This window comes from Electrophorus electricus, chromosome 3 (genome assembly GCF_041902795.1).
Source record: "Electrophorus electricus isolate QZ-2024a chromosome 3, ASM4190279v1, whole genome shotgun sequence".
Lineage (NCBI taxonomy): Eukaryota > Metazoa > Chordata > Actinopteri > Gymnotiformes > Gymnotidae > Electrophorus > Electrophorus electricus.
Window position 1 is genome coordinate 38521635 of NC_137499.1, and position 25326 is coordinate 38546960.

Below are 25326 nucleotides of genomic sequence, written 5' to 3' on the forward strand. Positions count from 1 at the left end.
GATGGGGGAGGCAGAAGAGAGAGAGAGAAAAAAGATGGAGGGGGATGTTAACCGCAAGTTTCAGGTGCTTCAGTCTGTGCAGGTGTCCAAGGTTGGCCCTGATACCGTCTCCTGCCCACTAATGCCTCGCATTCCGCCAGTAACAGCGGCCCCTGCAGTGCCTGCCTCGCCAGGTCAACCACCGGCTGAAGAGGAACAAGGGGCTGTGACAGGAGCTGCAGCATCGGGACCGAGCCAAGAGCCGAGGCAACTCAGGCCGAGGCCAAAGCAAGACACTCCGGCGACGGTGGTGCAAGACCATTCCAAAGTCTCTCCCCCAGCCTACCCAGGATGACCCGGCCCTGCAACCATGGGCGGGCAACCATAGCATTCCCAATACGAGTTAACACTGCGATCATAGCTGGCTGCAGACGAGGGCTGGAGGAGAATGTAGCAGAATACTGTGGCAGACTCATAGAAATCCACACTACCCACTGTGGAATAGAAAGACCGGACAGGATGGCAGCCGGACCATCTGAGGTCTCAGCATGGGAATCCCACCTCCGCAATAGCTTCATGAACGGTCTGTGAGATTAAATTAGAAAAGAGGCATGCAAGCTATGCGTTGGGTAGGGAAACGGCCCCCATGAGCACTATCGAGCAGTATGCCATCCACTCTAGAAAAACAGCTGAGAACTGTATCAGGGAAAAAACAAACAAGGAAAGAGAATGAGGCACATCAAGCAGCCCTCACAATGTATCAAACTGTCGCAGGACAAAGAGGCAGAGGCCGTGGTCAAGGACGAGGCCATGGAAGAGGAAGAGGAAGAGAGGGCTACGAGCAGGATGATGGCAAAAGAAATGACTGATGCTACATGTGTGGAAAGAAAGGTATACAAAATCCAGACAAGCCATTCACCCAGACAGTTGACGAACGAAATGGGTGTATGGCGTCAGTTCTCCTGCAGAAGCATGGAGACAGAAACAGGCCAGTTGCTTACTATTCCTGCAAACTAGATCCGGTGGCCGCAGGCCTGCCACCATGCCTAAGGGCAGCGGCGGCGGCTGAAAAGGCCTTGGCTGCATCATGAGACATCGTGGGGTACACCCCACTAACCCTGCTGGTTCCACATGCTGTACATGCACTTCTTAACAACCACAAGACATCACACCTCACTGCACAGCGATGGCTAAAATATCAAACTGCATTGCTGGAAATGCCTAATGCAATGGTTCAGCAGTGTACAACGCTGAACCCATCATCCGTCCTTTCTACACCGTAGGACAGGGAGCCACATGACCTCCAGGATGAGCCCCTCGAGAATCCTGATTCAGGGAAGACAGGGAAGCTGCAGGTCGGGTATGCAGTAGTCACTGCACATAGTACTGTTAAGGGAGAACTACTCCCCTCACATTATTCAGCCCAGGCAGCTGAACTGATCACGCTAACAGAGGCCTGTAAAATTGCTAAAGATAAAACCATCACCATTTATAGACTATTGCTACGCCTTTGGGGTAGTGCATGATTTTGGCATGATTCACTAATTCAGGGCAACATATTCAGCACCATCACCTTGTTGCGGCCTTGCTAGATGCGATCACCTTACCAACTGCTATAGCTGTGTGTAAGTGCACAGCCCATACTAAAGGCATAGACGAAGTGTCAAATTGCATTCCATTTGCAGTATATTTGACACACTAAATGACATATATTTGTACTGGGATTTTCATCCTATTTGGGTATATTTGACACACTAAATGAAATATACCTGAATTGGGATTTTCATCCCATTTGCAGTATATTTAACATGCTAAATGACATATATTTGAATTGGGATTTTCATCCCATTTGCAATATATTTGACACACTAAATGACATATATTTGAAAAGGGATTTTCATCCCACTTGCAATATATTTGTTATCACTGAAATACATATATTTATAATTTTTTATGTATGTATATAATTTGTCATTTTATATATACAATTTATCATTTTATATATATTCAATATATTGGACAGTATATTTGACTCACCACTCTACACTGAATATATAGACATCTGCAACAACTCACTGTTACTAAATTTGGAAAAGTTTATTAATATATTATCAATACTATACAAATGCACATCTAAAATGTAGAAAATTTATAAAAACAGAAGTGAACAAGCTCAAACACACAACACACAAGTGAACAAGTTTACATGTAAAAACACACATACATAAATACTTTTACAACAAATAGGGCTCTCCTCACAGCTTTTCTTGACACCATCCCACGAATGGTATATTTTCCATGCCATATGTCATAATTCAAATATACTTGAATCAGACATCATCCCACATATGGTATATTTTCCATCCCACTTGCAGTATATTTTTCATAATTCAAATATACTGGAATTTGACAGCATCCAAATATGGTATATTTACCATCCCACACGCAGTATATTTGACAAACCAATTAAATGTAATTTAATTGTGATTTTCATTCCATCTGCAATATATTTGATTTATTATGACTCACCAATAATCTATTTCTGTCTTTGTCTAAAGCCATACTGCTGGTTACTGCTGATCTTTAATAAGTTGGGCACCAACTGTCTTCCATTAGTTCATCTCACCAGTAATCTATTTCTGTCTAAGGTCATATTGTGGTTAATGCTGGTCTTTAATAAGTTGAGCACCAATTGTCTTCCATCAGTTCTTCTCACCAGTAATCTATTTCTGTCTAAGGTCATACTGCTGGTTACTGCTGATCTTTAATAAGTTGGGCATCAACTGTCTTCCATCAGTTCATCTCACCAATAATATGTTTTCTGTCTTTGTTTAAGGCCAAACTACTGGTCTTTAATAAGGGGGACCCAGATTTAGGCAGTGGCGGTGTTAGTTTCAACATATCTCCAACAAATGCAGAGATCAAATCTATTTTGGAGACCTTGGAACATCCCACATGCAGTATATTTGACACAACTAAAATAGATTTTGATTGGGATCCCACTTGCAATATATTTGACAATTAAAATAGATTTCGATTAGGATCCCACTAGAGCCCTAAAACATACACATCAAGGGTTAGGGTTATCATTTCAGGAACAGGACCACATAGGGTCACAAGACTTCATAGGTGGGATGTATGAGGCCTCATGGATGACATATTGGAGCAGTGTCCCCGTAGCTCATCAGAAACAACAAAAATGAACTGTTTTATAGGGTGTCCAAAACAAGTATATGAGATATGAATGGAAATATGCTTGGAGTGGGATGTTTACAAACACTATTTAGGGAGGTGCCCAGACTTTGCCGCGTCAACCGGTGGCTCATCTGGGTGCCCTGAGTAACATATCAGAAGGCCGGGTTGCTATGCCCTTCCCAAGCCAAGAAAAAAAATCAACACATTCTTGAAAAATGTTTTCTGCCTGCTCCTGAGTTTCTGTGTCCTTTCAAATCTGCACACAATGTAGGGAGAAATCTTCTGGGCTTTTGTAATAGAAAACAACACACTAGGGTGTGCTCCTTTCACACACTGTCTCATGGGTTATCCCTTGCAAACATAAATCATTTTTGTGTCAATCTGACCTTTGTAAAGGGTGTCCAAAACAAGTATATGACATTTGAATGGGAATATACTTGGAGTGGGATGTTTACAAACTATGTTTAGGGAGGGGCACGGTGGCTCATCTGCGTGTCTCCGCATAACATATCGGAAGGCCAGGTTGCCACATCTTAGGGAAAACTACTTCCTGTTCCATAAACTCTAGGCGTCTGGCACTTTAATATGTTGTCTCTGGAGCCTCCCTTACACCCCCCCCCCCCCCCGAGAAATCATGTGACTCTACAAGTGAGGGAAAGCTACTTCCTGTTCCTTAACATCTAGGGGTCAGGCACTAGTGGACCAATGAACGGACCATCCCACTCCAAGTATATATGACACCATTCAAAATGTTTGATTTGGGATTATAGGTTTCTCTGTGCTCAGACTGCTTTCAGGGTGTTCAATCCATATGTGGAAGTAGGGTCTGGGGGGGGGGGGGGTGAGGGGTAAGAAAGCGCAAGAGCTCCCATAGTGAGTCCCAAAACCTGTATATTGATCATGGTAATCAAGTCAGTTAAGGGCAGTAAACATTGTTCGGACATTTACTTAACCTACCGCGTATTGGGATCCAAAATGAGCTCACAATCCCTTTGTGCATATATGTGTCCAATGGCAGTATATAAGAGTGGGGCCCAATCCCAAAAAATGTATATCGGGACTTACTATATACAATCACATAGTTTTGATTAATTTACATTTTTCTTTGTATATCTAATTATCATCAGGTTTAGTAATAATCTCCTACATTCAAGTTCCTGCTTTTATAGGAATTCCACTTTTCAGTACCTGCACAGAAACTTTGTGACCACCACTGACCATCCCAGAACTCGACTGGGCTTTTAAAACTCAAGCAGGAAAGCACACAGATAGTCATTTGTAGACTTCTGCGAGTGTTTTAAACTGTTTAAATTTTGCTGTGATTTTTTAACATGGGTAATGAAAAAACAAGGTTTACTTCTTTTTTACCCACAGATAAAAATAGAGCATACTTTTTACAGGAACCAATGAATAAACCTTAACATTTTTTCAAAGCCTAATGACCCATGGACTGCAGTGAGGACATCGACACGCTGCTTTCCAGTCATAAAGAATAAATGCGCATGTTGAGCTGTATGGATAGCTTTTGCTGCCAAGCTGCTGTTCATAGAACTGAACTGAGAAAAACAAAGAATAAAAATATCTTTTTTATTCTCATGTTGATAACAATGTATACCAACAATGGATGACATGAAGCTCGTCCACCATATCAAACATCTTTCACGTAGTTTTTCTTGCTCGCGCATACTTTCACTCACTCGCTCTCGCATGCCTTTCCAGTCGCTCGTGCGTACTTTCACTCTCTCATGTGCATTTCCACCCCCTTTTGCAGTTTCACTCTCACGCATACAAACACAGCTTTTTTCATCAACGGTGCTTCATACCTGAAGCTCACCATGACACTGTCTTCTTTGGGTTATATTTTAAGACCAACAACATCTATTATACACAATACTATGAAAAGGTGTGGATGTAAAAGCAGTGTTGATTGTAATGCATCATTGGGTACGGGAAAGGTGCTTTATAAGTGTAAATAATAATAAAGACACTGTGAATAATACTTCATTAAGTATATATACACACATTAAGAAACAAATATTAATAAATGATTCATTTCTTATTATGTGGGAAAAGAAATCCTCATTTCAGTATCTGACTGTCTTCTATTTCTTTCTTCTTATTTCTTTAAGAGTGTAGCTTCTTACAACTTAACCGTTGCTTCCTCAGTGAAATTTACTGATAGTATCTCACAAATGAAGCAAATGTGGCCCAGTCCTACATCATATTATGCAGGTCCATAATCTTCTGTCCAATCCCAGTCCACATATAACTTTGCCTCATTTTCATGTTCCCAGTGGATCTGCTTGTTCAGTGCTGTAGACACAGTTCATGATGTGTGAGGACACTCACAGCTGTCAGTGGAGCTCTTTCTAAAGAGTACAAATCTATCCATGCTGCTTTTATCTGAGTCTGATGATGAATGTAATGGACAATACAAGGAGATATCTTTGGAGAGATAAAAATCAAAACGGATTAGTGCTTCATAAATGCATTCACAATCACTGTGCACAGACTCATTAACAACGCTATACCAAAGAGATGACTAAAAAAATAGAATCTCACCTGCGGTAGCTTCATGACTGTGGAAACTGTTTCTGTTGTTCTAACGGTACGTGAAGCACACAGAAAAACAGGCAGGGAACAATAAGGCTATAGATTCATAGGAAGAACTGGATACTATGTAAAGGAACTGGATCCTAATGCATGTGATTTTTAACAATTCCAGCTCCAACTTCAGGGAAAATTTCCATGATGCTCAGCCATGTATGTACCCAAACATTATGTCATTTATGTAATGTAACAGATTATGTAACATTATGTATCAGATGCAGAAATCCAATAAACCAGAAGAAATTCACAATGACAGACTACAGCTCAGAAACATAACACAGGTGGACGACTTCACAAAGACACAGTGAACAAATAGGGCATAAATACAACTAATGAGGACTAACAAGATACAGATGATACAATAATAGGCATAGATACTAACAAGGGGGCGGAACAGAATGAAACCAAAATTAGGAAGCATGAGGAAACAAAACCAGGAAGTAAACAAACTCTGTAAGCACTACTCTGTACGTTAGAGTTACTATTACTGATTATTGCAGTCTATGTTGCTGTTGATATCTTTATCCCTGTTCCTGTTTAAACAATACCTTACCGTGTCCTTTTTGTTTTCATGCCATTTCTTTTGGGTTTTAGCTGTTCTTTGATTTATATTTTGTATTTGTTTTTCTTATCTTTGCTTTGCCTTTTAGCTCCCTCATTCTCACATTTCACGTCTGGTTTAGTTTGTTACATTAGCTTCCTTGTTTGTTTTGTTTTTTCCTTTCCATCTGATTGCATGCCTGCTAGCTCATGCATCCGACCTGTTACCCAATCACTTAAAACGTTACAAAGAGTGATGGACATCTTCTCACATTACCTGGCAATTATGGTTATGAGGCCTCCTCCTTTGTTGGACCCACAGAACAAAGAATATTATGTTGGCCAGTAAGGACAAAGACAAGATTACAGAAACCAGACCTGGAAAAAAGACAGGAAATTGTGTTCATCAGTGAAGAACTGGAGCCATTGGGCAGTCCAACATATTATGAAGCTTCATACTTTGTAATTTTGTGCAATAATCCATACTTTTATCATCTGTGAAAATGAAAAGGCATCAATATAATGGAATATTTCCATAACTCCTACAAAATCAAGATGTTGAAAAAACAGATTCATGTGGTAAAATCATACCAACAATATGGATGGAAAAACAAATCTGGATTATGGTGTGAATTCTATAAAAATATAGTTATCATCAAATTTTTTAATATTCATGTTACATTGTTACCACAGGGAATTTGCATAAAGCCCCACTGTGAAGGGAAGTTAAAAGGCTGCTGCCAAACTGCTAGTTATAATTTTTTTTTTTTTTTATATTTAGGGAATTTTGTGCGTGTGTCTAAAGAGTAGAACAAACTCTTATCAGTATGATTGTCACGGTTACTCCCTCCTTGATTCCATGTTCCATGGTTTCCGTCTTGTGTTTTTTTGGTTCCTTTCTGGAGTTTCGTTTTCTCTGCCCCTCATTTGGTTTTCCACACCTGTTCCTCATTTTTAGTCTTGTTAAGTTCATGTATTTAATCCCTGTCTTGTTCCTGTTGTCTTGACTGTTGAATATATGTATGTTTGGATGTTTTTGAAAGCCCGTATCTGTATGCCCGGACGTTTTGTACTCCGTGCCTGTTTGTATGTTTATCCTAGCCTATTCTTGTTTCTTAGCCTCTGTTAAAGCCTGCTTTCTCTGTTTTGCCTTCATGTGCTTTTGTTTGCTTGTTTATTATTTATCCTAGTAATCTCCGCCTCAGTAAACCGACCCTGGACTACTCTAACGATTACGATTTTAGATTTGCCCCTAATAAATCAAACTCTTCTCCGCACTTGCATCCACCTTCTTAGCACTCACGGTTACAATGAACTAAATGTCTAACACTTTTCTGTATTCATCTTACACAAATGTATGGTCAAGTGTACTTAATAAAATGCCGATTCAGTGCTCATGATGCTAGAAGTGTAAGTTTATAGAATGTGGTGGAGGGCAGTTACAGCAACAGAGTTCAGATACACAGTGGCATTCATGTTTTTCACACTGGATATCAGAGGCCTTACATGTGCAAAGAAAACATTCCCTGCACACTGGCTTGAAGTGTTGACAAAAAAACAGGACGACTTCATTGACTCAACTTGCTTGGTCCAAATTCTGATCCTACTTTTAGCATGATACAAATGAAACATGGATTCTGCCAATCAGGCAATGATTCATTGGAATATAGATAAAAAATATAGGTCAAGTGTACTTAATAAAATGCTGACTCAGCTCTCATACTGCTACAAGTGTTATAGTTAATAGAATGTGGTGGAGGACACTTACTCATAATAGTAGGAACAGGAACAGAAAAGTGAACTGACACATCTAAAAAAAAAACAACAACAACAACCCAAAGCACATAAGTGACGCATTTACTACTATAGCATGTTGGAAGAGGTAGAAGAGCACTGCCATATTAGATATATCTAACATATCATCTTGATAGGTATGTAGTACATAGACAAGAATAATAGCAGTTCTTAATTTGGGAACAAGCTTAAACTAATAATTTTCTGCAGCATTTCATAAAGTAGATGATTATCAGCTATTTTTCTACTTATAAAGTTGGCCTAAATGACATTTAAGAGTGTCATTAAAATATTTTGATGGATAACTTACTTTCATTTGTAGATGGTATGGTGGTATGGGTGGCTTCTGATGATAAAGTGCCCGGATCATACGAGAAAAAAAAGTCTTTAGCTATTCACACTAATCTTATGGTACTATATATATACACATGTTCTACATGCAGCTATTGCCTATTCTAGGTGTCAATCACTGGCAGACCCGAGTCACAATGAAATCCCCAAGAGAAAGAAAAATAGTGTGTGCTCAGGTCCATCACACATTCTATAAACTTCCTGGACTGGTATAGAATGGATATGACATTTGACTAGTTGTGCTCTTAGAGGACTTGGATGACTTGGGTATGACTTTTGGTTCCTATGGGCTAATATTCTGGGGGGAACCTCTTACAGAGTACATAGAAAGATAGGCAAAAAATACAAAGAAATTGTGTAAATAACACTTATGCCAAGCGGAGGTGTGTAGAGTAGAAATTCATAAAAAGAGGTTTTACATTATACTGTACACATGTTCATTTATATAAATGCAATAACATGATACCAAAAACATGCCATAGTAATTGATTTTCACATTTGAACACAGTAAATATAACCACGGTATGTGTTTAAGGTACGTGCCTTTCCATCATCCTGGAAGTGTTCGTTTGACTGGCTAAACTGCCGCTATGAAAGGATAAAATTGGCCAGCAACAGAGTTCAGATACACAGTGGCATTCATGTTTTTCATACTGGATATCAGAGGCCTTAAATGTGCAAAGAAAACATTCTCTGCACAATCCCACTGCCATCACTGATTTGAAGTGTTGACAAAAAAACAGGACAACTTCATGGACTCAACTTGCTTGGTCCAAATTCTGATCCTTCTTTTAGCATGATACAAATGAAACATGGATTCTGCCAATCAGGCAATCATTCATTGGAATATATATTAAGAATTTAAGGTCAAGTGTACTTAATAAAATGCTGACTCAGCTCTCATGCTGCTACAAGTTTTAGTTTATAGAATGTGGTGGAGGACACTTACTCATAGTAGTAGGAACAGGAACAGAAAAGTGAGATGACACATCTAAAAAAAAACAACAACAACAACCCAAAGCACATAAGTGAAGTATTTACTACTATAGCATGTTGGAAGAGGTAGAAAAGCACTGCAAAGTTACAAGTATCTAACATAACATCCCAAAGCACATAACTGACATAATTACTACTATAGCATGATGGAAGGTGTAGAAGAGCACTGCCACATTACAGGTATCTAACATATCATCTTGAGAGGTATATAGTACATAGACAAGAATAACAGCAGTTCTTAATGTGGGAATAAGCTTTAACTACTAATTTGCTGCAGCATTTCATAAAGTAGATGATTATCAGCTATTTTTGTACTTATAAAGTTGGCCTAAATGACATTTAAGAGTGTCATTAAAATATTTTGATGGATAACTTACTTTCATTTGTAGATGGTATGGTGGTGTGGGTGGCTTCTGATAATAAAGTGCCTGGATCATACGAGAAAAAAAAGTCTTTAGGTATTCACACTAATCTTATGGTACTATATATATACACATGTTCTACATGCAGCTATTGGCTTTTCTAGGCGTCAATCACTGGCAGACCCGAGTCACAATGAAATCCCCAAGAGAAAGAAAAATAGTGTGTGCTCAGGTCCATCACACATTCTATAAACTTCCTGGACTGGTATAGAACGGATATGACATTTGACTAGTTGTGCTCTTAGAGGACTTGGACGACTTGGGTATGACTTTTGGTTCCTATGGGCTAATATTCTGGGGGGAACCTCTTACAGAGTACATAGAAAGATAGGCAAAAAATACAAAGAAATTGTGTAAATAACACTTATGCCAAAGAGAGTTGTGTAGAGTAGAAATTCATAAAAAAAGGTTTTACATTATACTATATACATTTTAATTTATATAAAGGCAATAACATGATACCAAAAACATGCCATAGTAATTGATTTTCACATTTGAACACAATAAATATAACCACGGTATGTGTTTACGGTACGCGCCTTTCCATCATGCTGGAAGTGTTCGTTTGACTGGCTAAACTGCAGCTATGAAAGGATAAAATTGGCCAGCAACAGAGTTCAGATACACAGTGGCATTCATGTTTTTCATACTGGATATCAAAGGCCTCATGTGTGCAAAGAAAACATTCCCTGCACAATGCCACTGCCATCACTGGCTTAAAGTGTTGACAAAAAAAAACAGGACAACTTCATGGTCTCAACCTTCTTGTTCCAAATTTTGATCTTACACAGTGGCATTCATGTTTTTCATACTGGATATCAGAGGCCTTACGTGTGCAAAGAAAATATTCTCTGTACAATTCCACTTTCAGCACTGGCTTGAATTGTTGCCAAAAAGCAGGATGGCTTCATGGAGTCAAGCTTCTTGTTCCAAATTCTGATCCTTCTTTTTTTGCATGATACAAATGAAACATAGATTCTTCCATTCAGGCGATCATTCATTGGAATATATTTTAAGAATGTAAGGTCAAGTGTATTTAATAAAATGCTGACTCAGCTCTCATGCTGCTACAAGTGTCAGTTTATAGAATGTGGTGGAGGACACTTACTCATAGTAGTAGGAACAGGAACAGAAAAGTGAGATGACACATCTAAAAAAACAACAACCCAAAGCACATAAGTGACGTATTTACTACTATAGCATGTTGGAAGATGTAGAAAAGCACTGCAAAGTTACAGGTATCTAACATAAAATTCCAAACCACATAATTGACATAATTACTCCTATAGCATGATGGAAGGTGTAGAAGAGTACTGCCACAATACAGGTATCTAACATATCATCTTGAGAGGTATATAGTACATAGACAAGAATAACAGCAGTTCTTAATGTGGGAATAAGCTTTAACTACTAATTTGCTGCAGCATTTCATAAAGTAGATGATTATCAGCTATTTTTGTACTTATAAAGTTGGCCTAAATGACATTTAAGAGTGTCATTAAAATATTTTGATGGATAACTTACTTTCATTTGTAGATGGTATAGTGGTATGGGTGGCTTCTGATGATAAAGTGCCCGGATCATACGAGAAAAAAAAGTCTTTAGGTATTCACACTAATCTTATGGTACTATATATATACACACATGTTCTACATGCAGCTATTGGCTATTCTAGGTGTCAATCACTGGCAGACCCGAGTCACAATGAAATCCCCAAGAGAAAGAAAAATAGTGTGTGCTCAGGTCCATCACACATTCTATAAACTTCCTGGACTGGTATAGAACGGATATGACATTTGACTAGTTGTGTTCTCAGAGGACTTGGATGACTTGGGTATGACTTTTGACAGTCTTCAGCGAACGGTACGCTAGAGCTTAGGGTTATAATAAATATCAAATTGCACCCTCTCTGCAGAGTAAGAAAGTCTCTCTAATAACCTACAATACGAGGCAACCAAAACAGTGTGTTTTAGATGGCACTTACCCTTGATAATGCACGAACAAGTTGTAGAATCTAAAATAAATAAACAAGCAAACAAATAAAATGACATTGTGATGGTCAGACATTTTTAGGATTTAAGAATAGAGGAAACATCAAGCAAAAAAGATTGTAATACATTATAAGAAATACATTGGTTTTCACCTAATTTGTATAATCTGTGCAGTGTTAGTCCTCAATAGCATGTGTATGTAAACACTGCCGTGTTGCCTGTGTGTTTGCTGGTCATTGTGTTAAGCCTAGCCTCCATCTGTAATTCAGCATCGTGATTTCTCTGCCTGTTTTCTGATCTTTAGTGTTAGTTATTATCGTTAACTTGTTTCATTGTTATAACCTGCTCCCTTTTCTCATTGTTTGCTTGTTTTGTTTGTTTAAGATGCATTCCCGGACTCTACGTGTTGGATCTATGACCCTGGAACTTAACTACGACTCTGATTATGGATTTTCCTCTCAATGAATCTTGGTATTTTCAGGGTCTGCATCTACCTCATAATCATTCCATGTAACTCCACCTATGTAGAATATTCAAAACAATGTGGCACATGTCTTGTATGAAAAAATAAAATTAACAAAGTAATAAATATACTGTTACTTACTCTGTATGTTTGGGCACTTTGGGATGCCAGCTAGTAAAAAAAGAGCAATTAACTCTTTAGAACATTGTCATTTTAAAGAGAGCTTTAGATATAAAAAACAAAATGCTCATTTACCTCTAGACAGTTTGAGATCCATACCTGACAATGATTCATTCCAGTTGCATATTTTATAACAGATGTCCACAAAGTCAATTGTTCTGATAAAATATGTTGTATAGGAATCTTTGCAGGTATAGTTCTCACAAAACTTGGTAATATTATCTGTTTCGTTTGAGTTGTTCAGCTAGAAAAAGCAGAAGAGACGACACAATGACTTTAGACTTTACAGTGAACACACAGTCTATGACACAAGCCCATATGACCTGCAGTCCTAGAATTTTATGTGTAGTGTCCTTGAGCATGAATCAAGCATCAAATATGCAAATATAACTTGCAGTACCCTTGCAAAGCGTTTCAGGATATTTCCATATGTCCACATAACTTTTTCAAGGCAATCAGTGCAGTTCCTTGCATCATTCCTACATTCATTCTTAAGTCTTTCTCCATTCTGCTTCCAGGTGGAACAAAGAGTATTTATGACAGAGAGTAAAATATGCTCGTCCTAAAAAAGAAACCCAAGAAGAAAGAAAAATGATTAACTTCTCATGACAAAATGTTGTGCAAACCTTGAGCCAGCTTTTCAAATTAAGTTTTAAAAGCTTAGAAGGAATCAAGAAACAATGGTGAAAATGTAAGCCATCACCCCTAGTGGTTCAGGAAGAATAATACAGGTCATGATCATATTTAATCATAATTGTTTTTGCAGTTGAGGTGAAATCAGTGTGGCAACGTTTTATTTGACTAGACACTATTGTTTCTGTTATATCTAGGTTTTCTTATAAATAAGAGTAATTCTCTAAGTGTCTCTCCATTACCTAAACTAATTCCTAATAATGAAAGTAATAATTATATAAGTGGATATAAAATGCAATTTTATTGTGGAATTCACTCATAACAGTTTTGTAATGTACTGTAACTCATTCATATTCTTTGGGGGCCAGCAATCAAATTTTACTTTTATTTTAATAAGGTACTTCTATGCATGACAACTATACAAAGTCTGTATAAATGATAATGTATCCATAAATGTAATTGTTTTTTGTGTTTTCCACACATTGTACTGTATGTTACTCTTGGTAATGCACTAGAGCTGTTTGAGTATATTAAACTAAAATTACATAATATTATTTTGTCATTATCCATAGAATATAAATGTATTATGTAAACATGGCTGCTTCATCCTACCTTTTCAGATTCAGCAGGAGGTGTGAAGTTCTTGACCGCAATCCAATGGTCTTTAAATAAACATCTTGTCTATATATATTAAAAAACAATACAAATGTTAACCAAGTGTGTAAATATAAAACACACAAATAACTAATTAATGAATATAATCTGGTTGTAAAAAGTCCTGATCTCAAAATAATCTTAATTTAAGAGTCCTTGTACATTTTAGGGAACCCAGACTATGTCAAAGACTTAATATCAGCACCATCATACACCTTTTGGTGAGGATGTGCTTATTCTGCACAAAATGGATAAATCTAACTATCACTGGGCAATATAAACCTCTCTGATGAATTACTTAAATACTGTACTGTCACATTAAAAAATAAAAATTCCATTTCCCTAGACTTAATATTGTTGCTTTTTGTCTTGTATATTTGACTAATACATATAGCAATACATGAGTTATAAGTATTAGTATACCTACTGATATTTTTGTCAATATATATTACATTTATGATTTAAAAATTTAATAATAATTTAACAAAAATGATTAATAATGAAATACTTACTATGTTTTTACGAAAATTATTTTCACATTCTGCATCACAGACCATGAGTCTTAAAATAAGTCCCTGTGAAAAAGGAGAGGAGATCATGTTTAGACTAAAACCTGTAGACACTGGAATTCTAATGCTAATCTGATTTATGCCTTTCTTCTCATGCCCATTTACTTTAAATTAATGCTATCATTTTATGCTCTATATGCTCTTATTCATGTTTACATAAAACAATTTTGAATTATTACTTTTGAATGTGCTGTACTATTAAACTTACATTGTCTTGGCTAATACACTTTCAATTAACTAACCATATTTACAAAAAGTGCACATAACATGTATCTTTAGTACAAGGAAGAGTTTTATTCAGCATTAAGACCCATGTCCTTATAAAAGCAAAAATGCATGCACTGCATTTGCATCTTCATAACATGAGAGAACTTAGAGCTAAGGAGCTACTTTTTAATCAAACACATTCAGACCTTTAGATGATCAGGACGAGATCACCAGGACATCAGATCAGAAGGTTAAGATACATGTGAGCTGTGACATAAAAAGATGCGTAAGCATCATATAAACTCACAATTAACACAGTGCAGAAGGCTTTGCTGCTCATTACGGCGTTGTTGTAACCATGAAAGCTCATGTCCTTATGGTCCTGTGTGCCTTGGTAAAGAACATGGATGGGTGAAGAAATGGTATAGCCAAATAACTAAGACCACTGGTTTCTGTAGGAGAGGAGAAAAGAAACCTTTTCAACGCCCTTTTCAGTGTATTATGTCAGTTATCTCTGCAGATTCAACCCTTAAGTGATTTCTTTGTGAAGCTCAGATTTCCAGGGATTTCACAAATCCACTTAAAGGTGTCATTTTTTATTATCATAGAGGGGCAAAAAAGCAGTTAATTGAATAAGTGTCACGGAACGCTCCCCTCTCACTGGTCTACATTGTTCCAGCCTCTGTTCTCTGTCACGTTCCCCGTTTCCCTAGCAACCAGGGGTCTGTCTCCAGGATTCCCTGCGCTCCCTGCTAAGTTATCCTTTCTGTCTGTTTTGCTTTACCTGTTCATGTTTGCTAGTTGTCTGCTGTTCGCTCGTCTGTTCTACTGTCTCTCTGTGTTTTCGTCTACGCTGCTTTCCCCGTTAATATTTGCTTGTTTGATTCCGCTCTCTTTCCTCGTCCGGTGTTCCTCCATCGCATCGCTTGTTTGTTTCGTCTTAATATATATGCAAGTGTTATTTGGTTTTCTTTGAGTTTTATTAATTATGTTTTTTGTCTTGGTTGTTGTTTGGCTAAAGTATGCAGTCCAGATCAGTGTTCTCCCTGCGTGTCCTACTTTAATACATCTTCGCTGTTCTCCGTTCATGTTTCCTTAATGTTTACTTCCCTGCTTCCCTAGTTCTCGCCCTCACCCTGTTAGCCTGTTACTCTTATCTTATCCTGTTTGTTCCTTGTTATATTCTGTATTGTTAGTCTGTGTCTGTAATTAAACATATTTAGTTATTCTATCCCGTCCGTCCCTTCTATTATGGATTCCCTATGTAATTCACTTCCGTCTCATGTCCAAGGCGCCGACACCCTCGCGTTACATTTTCATGCTGCCTGTTATTTTGCACATAACCTGTTTTCTGTTGTGTCCCTCACTGTAACCTCTTGTGTATTTTTCGTTTGCTATGTTTTCCCGGACTCTCCCTGTTGGGCTCACTGACCCTGGACCGTTGCCGATTTGTCCTTTAATAAATCTTCTCAGCGCATGCATCCGCTACGTGATCGCTCCACGTTAAAATTATATATGCATAATATTGTCATTATTATTAGTAGTAGTAGTAGTAACAATTATAGTAATGTAACAGAAATACGTTTATTGTATTATTATTATTATTATTATTATTATTATTATTATTATGGTTAAAAGTGGTATGGTTAATATGGAGGATTGTAACCGGACCGATGTATTTATATGATTAAGTGAACACCCGAACAACGTTCACTCTCTTTGTTCTCTCCACATTAGTTAGTTGCATAGTTCGAAAGCCGGACTGAAACAACACATACGGACTTAATCACGTTTGAATACATTAACTATATTTTCGGATGCTAGTAGGACAAGTTTAAAAAAGACCTTACCTTCAGTCAAAATTACGATGCTGAACGTACAGCTGAATTTCTGGCTTTTGTTTTTAAAAGTAAGACAGTCCTGCTTTTGGTCGGATGCTAAAACTCTCAATTGACATTTCTGCCCTCACTCAAATCTCAGTTCCCTTTTCTATAGGCTTTGAAGTCTCCCCTGGACGTAGCGATTTACTTTCGATCTTGAAACCGCTCGACGTTTTATCAAGCTCGGCCTTGGGAAGCCCCCATGTGTTCAGAGATGTCACATTAAAAGCCCCCAGAATGTGCCAGGCGGAAGCTTTCGAGGACAGGTCATAATTTTTCACACTTACCCAAACGAGAAGCGTAAGTTGTTGGACCACATTATAATGGCTCGCATGTCATTTGGCGTACACACAGTCTATGACCCGCGCACGTCCTGTCCTCTCTGTCGGGGTACAGAGACCATCCAGCACCCAGTCGTCTGCCCAGTGCTGCGCTATTAATTAGTGCCGCCTCATGCTGCTGACTAGCCTGACATTCAGTGTCCGCATGTGGCTCAGTCAAACCTGTAGCTCCAGTGGACTCAAACACATTGACCCTCTCCAGCTACTCCAACATCAGCAGTCTTGTTCTGTCCCAAGGGTAACACAGAGCACAGTATGTTCAGTTAGCACTACTGATAGCAGCGGCAGACTACAGTGACTCCCCTATTCCTGTTTGGACAAGTAATCTCTACCACTCCAGTATTTCTCACAAGTACAAAAAATTGTTTATACATCAAAAATACTAAACTCCTCTAAAATATGTGCAGTGTATATCACAGCTTTTGGAGCCAAGAATGCAGATTATTAAGTTAGCTCTTTCAATCTCAGATCTCCTTCTAATAAGTTATTCTTAATTTATTACTTCATTACATGTCAGAGACTTCATTTTATGCTTTTAACAGAGATCTGTCTAAACGAATGTAACAGTTCAGCGGTGTTAATTTGTAACGTGGGGAGGCTTGGCAGGACACAATGACGTTTATTAATTAACATGAAAGACAATGTAGCGCTTACGATATAGCAAGGTTAAACACCGACACATCCACAATTAAACGAGAGAATTATATACATGCACACTGACGCGGCAAAACGAGGAGCAGGTGTGAAACACGGGGAGGGCGTGGCCCTACGGACGAACGAATACACACACAGGGAGACGTTTGGGCGGAAGGACCGTACCGTGACATAATTTAATTTTCTCCATAAAACTTCAATTTTGTAACTGCCCCACGAGCATAAAGAGAAGGTGCTGGATTAGCTATCATATTTAAATTATCGTGGAGCAGGACGCACAGAATTCCTCGATACGGTGAAACATTTATTAATGAAAGACACAAACAACAATGGCGGCACTCAAACAATACTAACAAAAGACATGTCCCTGGCCTCGTCAGACACGCGGGGGTTCACTTCTGCCCCGGTTCTGGACATGCTCTTCCCCTGAACGATCCTCCTCATTCCTTCCGCTTTAGGAGCGTCCCAGAGGTGATTTGCCTCCGAGGCTTTGGGCAGACCCCTCCAGTCTCGCTGGCGAGTCCGCTCATGGGAAGGAACTCGGGCTACAGCTCTAGATCCCAATAGCTCCACACCACCAACCTCGATACAGTGAAACATTTATTAATGAAAGTCACAAACAACACTGGTGGCACTCAAACAATACTAACAAAAGACATGATTTCCATAGTTAACACAACATATTACACAATAACACTTAACAATGACTACATACATGTTTAACATATAACAGCAGACTAACAATGACCCAACACCATACACACACTAGCAGAGATTTAAATAGACACGACATTAAACCCCATGCAGGTGCACGTAAACACAAAAAGCGTGGCCACAAACAAGGTGAAACCCCCTTGCACCCGTACCACGTGACTCGTGGGGGGGAGCGTCCAGTGACAGTTTGTTATTCAATATACACACCTGACATCCCCAAGGACTATAATGCCAAGGAACCCTAAAATGCCAAGAACCATTCTGCACGCTTTCCTTTCTATACGCTTTTCTTTTGTGCCACTCAATAACTAAGATCACTGTTCTTGAGCATAAATGGCATTTTCTGATTCTTCTCTGCCAATGCTACATTGGTGTCAGTAGTGGGTCGCCAGTGTCAAAATGGAAGAAATTGAGAGGCACATCAACAAACTGAAAAGCAGGCAGTAAAGAAGATGTAACCCGGCTGAAGGGGGTATTGAGCATGATGCCTGATCTCTGCCAGACAGTTACAGTTTTATTTACTGGAGCGTGATTATTAAAGGAAAGACAGGGTCATTATCTAGACAAACCTAACAAGCAAGCAGCTTGCTATTGAGCTGCAAGTACAACCTCCAATCCCATGACAGACCCCCTTTTGTTCTCACCTCTCTTTCCTGCCATAAAATTAAGCCGGTCAGATTCTAGCCAGGGTCTGACAACAGTACCAAACTAAATATACCCAAACTATACTCAGGCCCTCTCTACCAAGCTTTCCAGTGGTATGGAATTTGAGAAAGTAAAATGATATTGTAAGCAGAAAAGGTGTGGATGGTTTAAAATAAACTGGGTTCATATAGAAAAGGCCTCTGTAGGCCTCTGTGTCAGGCCTCCAGGGACCTCAGTCAAAGGCCTCGGTATCTCAGCCTGGCACTGGAACAAACAATATTATCACGATGGGCACCAGGTGATTTGAATGAGATCACTTTTTAAAAAATAAAACAGTTTACGATTGAATATAATGGTACCAAACTCTAACCGGTGTTGAATATGTTAAATAATGCATGATTTGGATATAGTGGTGGAAACCCTGAAAAGTACTAAGTAAAAAAGAAAAAAAAGTGGTAATATAACTGTCCTTGAAGAAATTGTATAAAGATCTTGAGCTCCTGGGACTGTATAACAGTGAGCGGTAAGGAGGCGGATGCATGTGCGGAGCAGAGCGAGATTTATTAGGGGCAAATCCAGAATCATAGTCATTAGGGTAGTCCAGGGTCACAGAGCCAGTACGGAGAATTTCAGAATACATGATAACAAAAACAATGGCTAGGATAAATGAGGACTAGGTGTAACGGTGAGCGGTAGGGAGGCGGACGCATGTGCGGAGAGGAGCGAGATTTATTATAGGCAAATCCAAAATCAGAGTTGTTAAGGCAGTTCAGGGGCAAAGAGCTCACACGGAGAGTACGGGAATACATGAGTAACAAAATAAACACACACGAAGACAAACGGGGAAGCAGGCTATAACTAAGGCTAGGGAAAACGCAGGGCTAGGAAACACGGAGTACAAACCAACACAACCATACGAAATAAACATACAACCATTCAATGAACTAAACACATTCAAAAATTCAAATGAACATCAACAACCAAGGCACACAACAGTGCTTAAATACGTGAACTTCGCAAAACTAGAAACGAGGGACAGGTGTAAGCAATCAAACAAGGTGAGAACAAAATGAAACTATGGAACGGAACTGAACAGAAGACAAGGAAAACACGGAAGGTGGAAGGGACTGATCGTGACACTAGGAAACACGAACCATAAGCATACTAAGGCAAACAGGGAAATCAGGCTATAACAGAAACTAAGAAGTAACATACAGAGGTAAGGAAAAACAAAACAGCTAGAATCAAACAGGCGAACAGACACAAAGGCTTCGAAACAAAGATGGGCTTACATATATCCAGTATATTCAAACTTTCAATATATTCCACACAAACAGAACTTAAGACTAGAAACAAGGGACAGGTGTGGAAAATCAAATGAGGGGCGGAGAAATCGAAACTATGGCATGGAACTAAAATACACAAGACAGGGAAAACATGAAACATGGAAGCCGGGAGGGACTAATCATGACAGACTGTTAGACATATTCCCAATTATGCTTCATTTGTATGTTATATTGAACAGCAAAATAAACACAGGACCTGCTATTCAATTAATTATTGAGTCTGCATCTTTTTCGATTTAAAATGTACTTAATAATACAATTGAAATTTAGGAAATAATAAGGAACCACATTAATTGGTGGTCCATACCACGGGTATGAATTGGATTTATTGAACACACCCATACCATCAGCAAGATGACTCGATAATCATCAAGGCAGAACAAAGTGAAAGTAAAGATGAAGAAGACCAATCATACAGAGATAAAGAACAACAACTACCCAGAAGATCCAATCACTTACTAAACAAGCAACAAGTCAGAAAATGTCCACTGCTTCACATAGGGCTCATATGTGCTATGGTCATTCATGGATTTGAAAGGATTGATAGTACAACTGCCAAACAAAAATAGTGGTGGTAAAAGATGGATAACAGCCTTTGAAGAATGCACAGCAGGACATCAGTTAGCCAAAGGAGACATCAAGGCTATTCTTTCACAGACTGTGGGAAGGCAAAAATGGAAAACATTCTCATTGGCTAAGACAGAAAGACATGCAAAGCCAAAATGGGATGCTATACCATTGGATCCTCAGAGAAACAATATATGGGATGCCATCAGGCAAGAATTTCCAACAAAAATGGATCCATGTCAATTACACATCTTAGAGCTGAAACCTGGAGAATGTGTCCATGAATACATCACCACCTTCCAAAGAAAATGGCTAGAAGGGACTGGGTGATCTTGGAATCAGAATGAAACCGACCAGAGACTCTTCCACATGATGTTCAAGAAAAGCCTGCCACAAGAAGTACAAGGTACACTTGAAGAGGTAGTGGGCCTAAGTAACATGGAATGGTCAGTCTTCAAGGAACATGTAGAGAGATGCAGAAAAAAGAAGGAACAAGAGAAAGAAACCATGGAGAAGTTGACAATGCAGTTACAGAAGGCTCAGTTAACAGAGCTGAAAAAAGAAGAAAAAAGAATATGTGGTAAATCAAGCAGCAGTGGTGATTAAAAAGCTTAGTGATGCATCTATTGATATAACCATGCTCTAAACATAAGAAGCTATCATATAGGCAGCAGTAGTTACTCAACCTACTCTTGCTCCAAACATTAATCCACAGAATGCACAAGCAGTTCCAGTCGCTGTTCCAGCTACAGCTGCAGTAAGACCTCCAATCAATTTCTATGTGCATGGAGGTGAAAGAGGAAAAGGCAGAGAAAGAGGAAGAGGATGAGGAGGAATGCAAAGACCAGTTAATGTCCCAACCATAGGTGCCTATCAACAAGAAGAAAGTCATAACCTACAACAAGCACCAGAACAACAACAGGGCCAGAGAATAATATACTGCTGGACATGTGGATAACTGGGACACATAAGCCATGACTTTCCTGGTGGACATGGGAGCCACCCACTCAGCAGTTGGACCAGAAGGTTCTCACTTACCCCTTTCTAATTCAAAGAATTCGAACACAAGGTTCCTCTGGGAAAATACAAAAATTAAAATTCACAGAACTCTTAGAGCTGACCATATAAGAATGCCACTGTTGTTTTCAGAGTCCTATCCAATTAATCTACTAGGAAGAGATAATTGTGTAGATTAAAAGCAGATAAGCCAAAGATCTAGGACCAATGATGAAAGCCAGCAAAGAAATAAACTAGATAAAAACAGACAAAAAATAAATTCATAGACCATCAGACAGGTCATATTATAAAATAGCTATGAAATCAGATGACAGGGCAATGGCAGAAAAAGTTATGGTAGATAGGTTGAAAGCAGCTACACAATACATCCTAAGTGCAGATCATGAAGAATTATTAAAACAGTGTCATAATGCCAGATCCCATAGCAGACTACAACACCCAGCAACCCGTTGTTCTGCCTGGCAACAACTCCACCAATCAGAGACATTTAATCATCACCGGTGTATTCAACTCACCTGTACATCATTAGTATCTGTGTCTGGTTTTTGACTCAGACTGGTATGCTCTCTACGATTTGGATTATCCCTTTATAATCTTTATTTGTCGTCACACTGGATTATTGTACAACCCCTGAACAACAATTAAACCAACCTGCTGTTTCATATCCACAAGCGTCTGATTTTGCCCGACCCGTCACAGGCTTGTTGGAAGGGTAGCTCAGATATACCATACTTCAGAAAAACTGTGGGAAGAGGAAAAAAATGAAAGCTTCTGCATGGTTTTTTGAGGGGCAGCATGAAATTAGAAAATGGGATTTTTGCTATGCTGTGAAAAAAAAAAACCATTGTATAAAATACCAAGACCTAATCGAGAGCTAGAGGCTGTTACGACATACACGCATAATGCTTATGAAGTGATTCATGAACATGAACGCCAATTGTAAGGCATTACAAATATGATGTATCATGCTTATACTTGCCCCAGAACTAACAAGATCAAACTAGAGGTTTACTCATAATGGACCCCATGTAGACACAGCAAGGGAGGAGCATAAGTGAGTGATTTAAATGTATGCAGCACACAGAGGAGTGAGATGGAGCCCTTAGTGAAAAGAAGTACAAGTGGGAGGGAGTCTGAGAGCCCCCCCCCACACACACACACACACAACCCCCTCCTACTTCAGGGGTAGGAGCTGCAAGGTCACCCACACACACATACACACATACACATGCCGTTGTTGTAATAAAGAGATAGACTTGCTCACTATACACACACTGATTTATTAGTGTTGATTTATTTTTGTGCTTAATCTATAACTGAACAATAGAAACAGATTGTATATTACTTCATTAAAAGTAGTGATAAGAAATAATGGATTTAAAAATAGATTGTCACTATACACAATGGGGACCAAGCTAAGTGAAATGACACCACTTAATATGGTCCTATTAGAAGGGATAGGGACAGAAAGAGAACGAATGACTTATGAAAAAAATGGAACAAGATGACTAAAAAAAGAGTGTCCATTGAGAGGATATTTTGATGAAGAAACCTGCCAAATAGTTAAAGACTTTATTATACAAAGGAAAAGGAAAAAGAAAGCTGAAGTGGCGAACCAACAAAGTGAACTGACAATACTGCAAGCATTTGAAAAACATGCAAGACAAGTAAAAGAAAAAGAATTGGATTACAAGAAGAAAAGTGAAACAAAGGAAAGCTGTGGACAACATCTTTAAACAGCGACAGAGAGACCACCACCCTATGCCCCAAAACAAAAGAAGACAGCAAAAATGTATCCACTGCTAGCAACAACAGAATGGACATAGGTGGACTTTCCAGGCCAGTGAGTCGAAGTGTCACTCGTCAGACATCACCTGAGAGGCCACCTACAGTGAGGATTCTGAACAAGAGTCTTGACTACGGCTGGTAAACAGTCATTCAGACTCCAATGCAGAAAACACAGTAAAGGTGTGAGCCTAGCGCTGCCAATACCGTCACCATTGAACATCCTGCGACAATTGGATTACAGGTACATCAAGAACTAACGAGTCAATCATGAAGTTTCAAAGGGACATTAATGGACTGAATTGGGTGAGAAGAATGAACTGCATATTGTTTCTTTTGATTTTTACTTGTTTCTACTATTTGGTTTTCACACAGAAGGAACCCAGTTGATTGTAATAACATGTCAGGTTGTGATAATCTCACTGTTAAAGTGGGTTTAAATCAAATGAATGCTCTTAACTCCACCAACCATTCAGGTATCCAGAGGTATATACGTCGTAAACGCAGTGTTGCTTCCTCTATGCAAAATCTGCTCATAACTTTGCGGGAGCAAAAGATGTATACTGCATTTATGCATCCAGATAATATACGTTTATCATATGTTAGTTACACTGCTCGTACCTTTACAAAAGATAGTTGCATTGCATGCACTAAAGGGAAAATCAAGCCAGTCACTTGGTCTCTTCCCTGCAACTTCTCCACATGTGTTAGTGGAACGCCGCGTGCCTTCTGGTGTCTGATGTATAAAAGCTGCACTCGTTATGATCCAATAAGTAGGCTGTAATGCAGATAGTTCTTGAATAGGTATAATAGTATCCTTTCACCCATCCCACAACGTATTGTAGGAGGTAATGAAACTGACATATAGGCAGAGTGGATACCAGATTTTTCAGGGAAGTGTGAAAAAATTTGGATTTCAGACCATGCCCCAAGCCATGCGAATAGTATAATTGGTACCCTCGAGTACTTTGATAGTGCAACTGGTGAAATTACATACTTGAACATTTCGCCTAGTCATGCCCAAATCACCACTTATTGGGACAGTGCAGTGGTTCCTGATTTTTATTGAGTATGTGGACATAAGGGATTATATGTGACCCTAGCAGCCAAATGGACAGGTTTATGCGCCCGAGTTATGCTAATAGTGCCATTCTCTATGATTCCAGTACCAGAATCAGCATTAATGGAAACTCATCATTATGCATAACAAACACATAATCAAATTGAAAAAAGTGCTGTAGTAAGTTTCGATAACAAAGTTCACCTTGATGCTATCGGAGCTCCTAGGGCGGTTCCATATGAATTCAAGGCCAGGGACCAAATTGTAGCAGGATTTGAATCAGCACCTTTTTGGTGGGTTACAATAAATAAAAATGTAGATTGAATGAATTACACACATTATAACCTGCAGCATTTTATTAATTACACTCATGATGCACTAATAATCATAGCAGAGCAATTAGAGGCCACTTCACTAATGACCTGGCAAAATCATATGGCTTTGGATATGTCTACTGCATTCAAAACCACCAGTGTGATACCAATCCTCAAGAAGGCCACACTGGACAGCTCCAGCGTTACCAACTACAGACCAGTATCACTTCTCTCTTTCCTCTGAAAAGCCCTTGGACGATCAGTTTATAATCAATTGTCTCTTTTTCTCACACAGAACCAGCTGCATGAGCCCAATCAGTCTGGCTACAAACTGATACATTCTATAGAAACAGCTCGGATAGCAGTGACTGAGAAACTTCATGCCGCTAAAGTTGCCAAACAGTCATCTGTTTTGATTC

At 38.8% G+C, this 25326-nt stretch overlaps 1 protein-coding gene across 2 annotated transcripts; it reads right to left on the bottom strand.

Moving 5' to 3' along the window:
- Window positions 1-2051: 2051 nt before the first annotated feature.
- Window positions 2052-16745, bottom strand: LOC118241059 (uncharacterized). Of its 2 annotated transcripts, none has more exons than XM_081711489.1 (17): window positions 16435-16745; window positions 14892-15036; window positions 14321-14383; window positions 13767-13835; window positions 12922-13083; window positions 12621-12765; window positions 12483-12512; window positions 11872-11901; window positions 11412-11447; window positions 10996-11037; window positions 9843-9893; window positions 9419-9460; window positions 8429-8464; window positions 8093-8134; window positions 6602-6702; window positions 5737-5776; window positions 2052-5619 (listed from the first exon to the last, which is right to left on the bottom strand). In XM_081711489.1, exons 2-17 carry the CDS (start codon window positions 14952-14954, stop codon window positions 5501-5503), a joined length of 1071 nt encoding a protein of 356 aa, XP_081567615.1. In that variant the 5' UTR covers window positions 14955-15036; window positions 16435-16745; the 3' UTR covers window positions 2052-5500. The 2 variants fall into 2 exon arrangements, with proteins under 2 accessions (XP_081567615.1, XP_081567616.1); XM_081711490.1 differs by having other exon boundaries at window positions 2052-5487; window positions 12597-12765.
- Between the last annotated feature and the right edge of the window lie 8581 nt (window positions 16746-25326).

What these genes read in the sequence shown, in the direction of transcription:
- LOC118241059 (XM_081711489.1), bottom strand. Translation starts at nt 14,954, where the DNA reads ATGAGCTTTCATGGTTACAACAACGCCGTAATGAGCAGCAAAGCCTTC. An exon ending in AAAGTGCCCAAACATACAGA is followed by an intron (nt 11,902 to 12,482) that starts GTAAGTAACAGT and finishes TATTTATTTTAG; the next exon opens with ATTCTACAACTTGTTCGTGC. An exon ending in TCCTGTTCCTACTACTATGA is followed by an intron (nt 8,465 to 9,418) that starts GTAAGTGTCCTC and finishes CTTTATCATCAG; the next exon opens with AAGCCACCCATACCACCATA.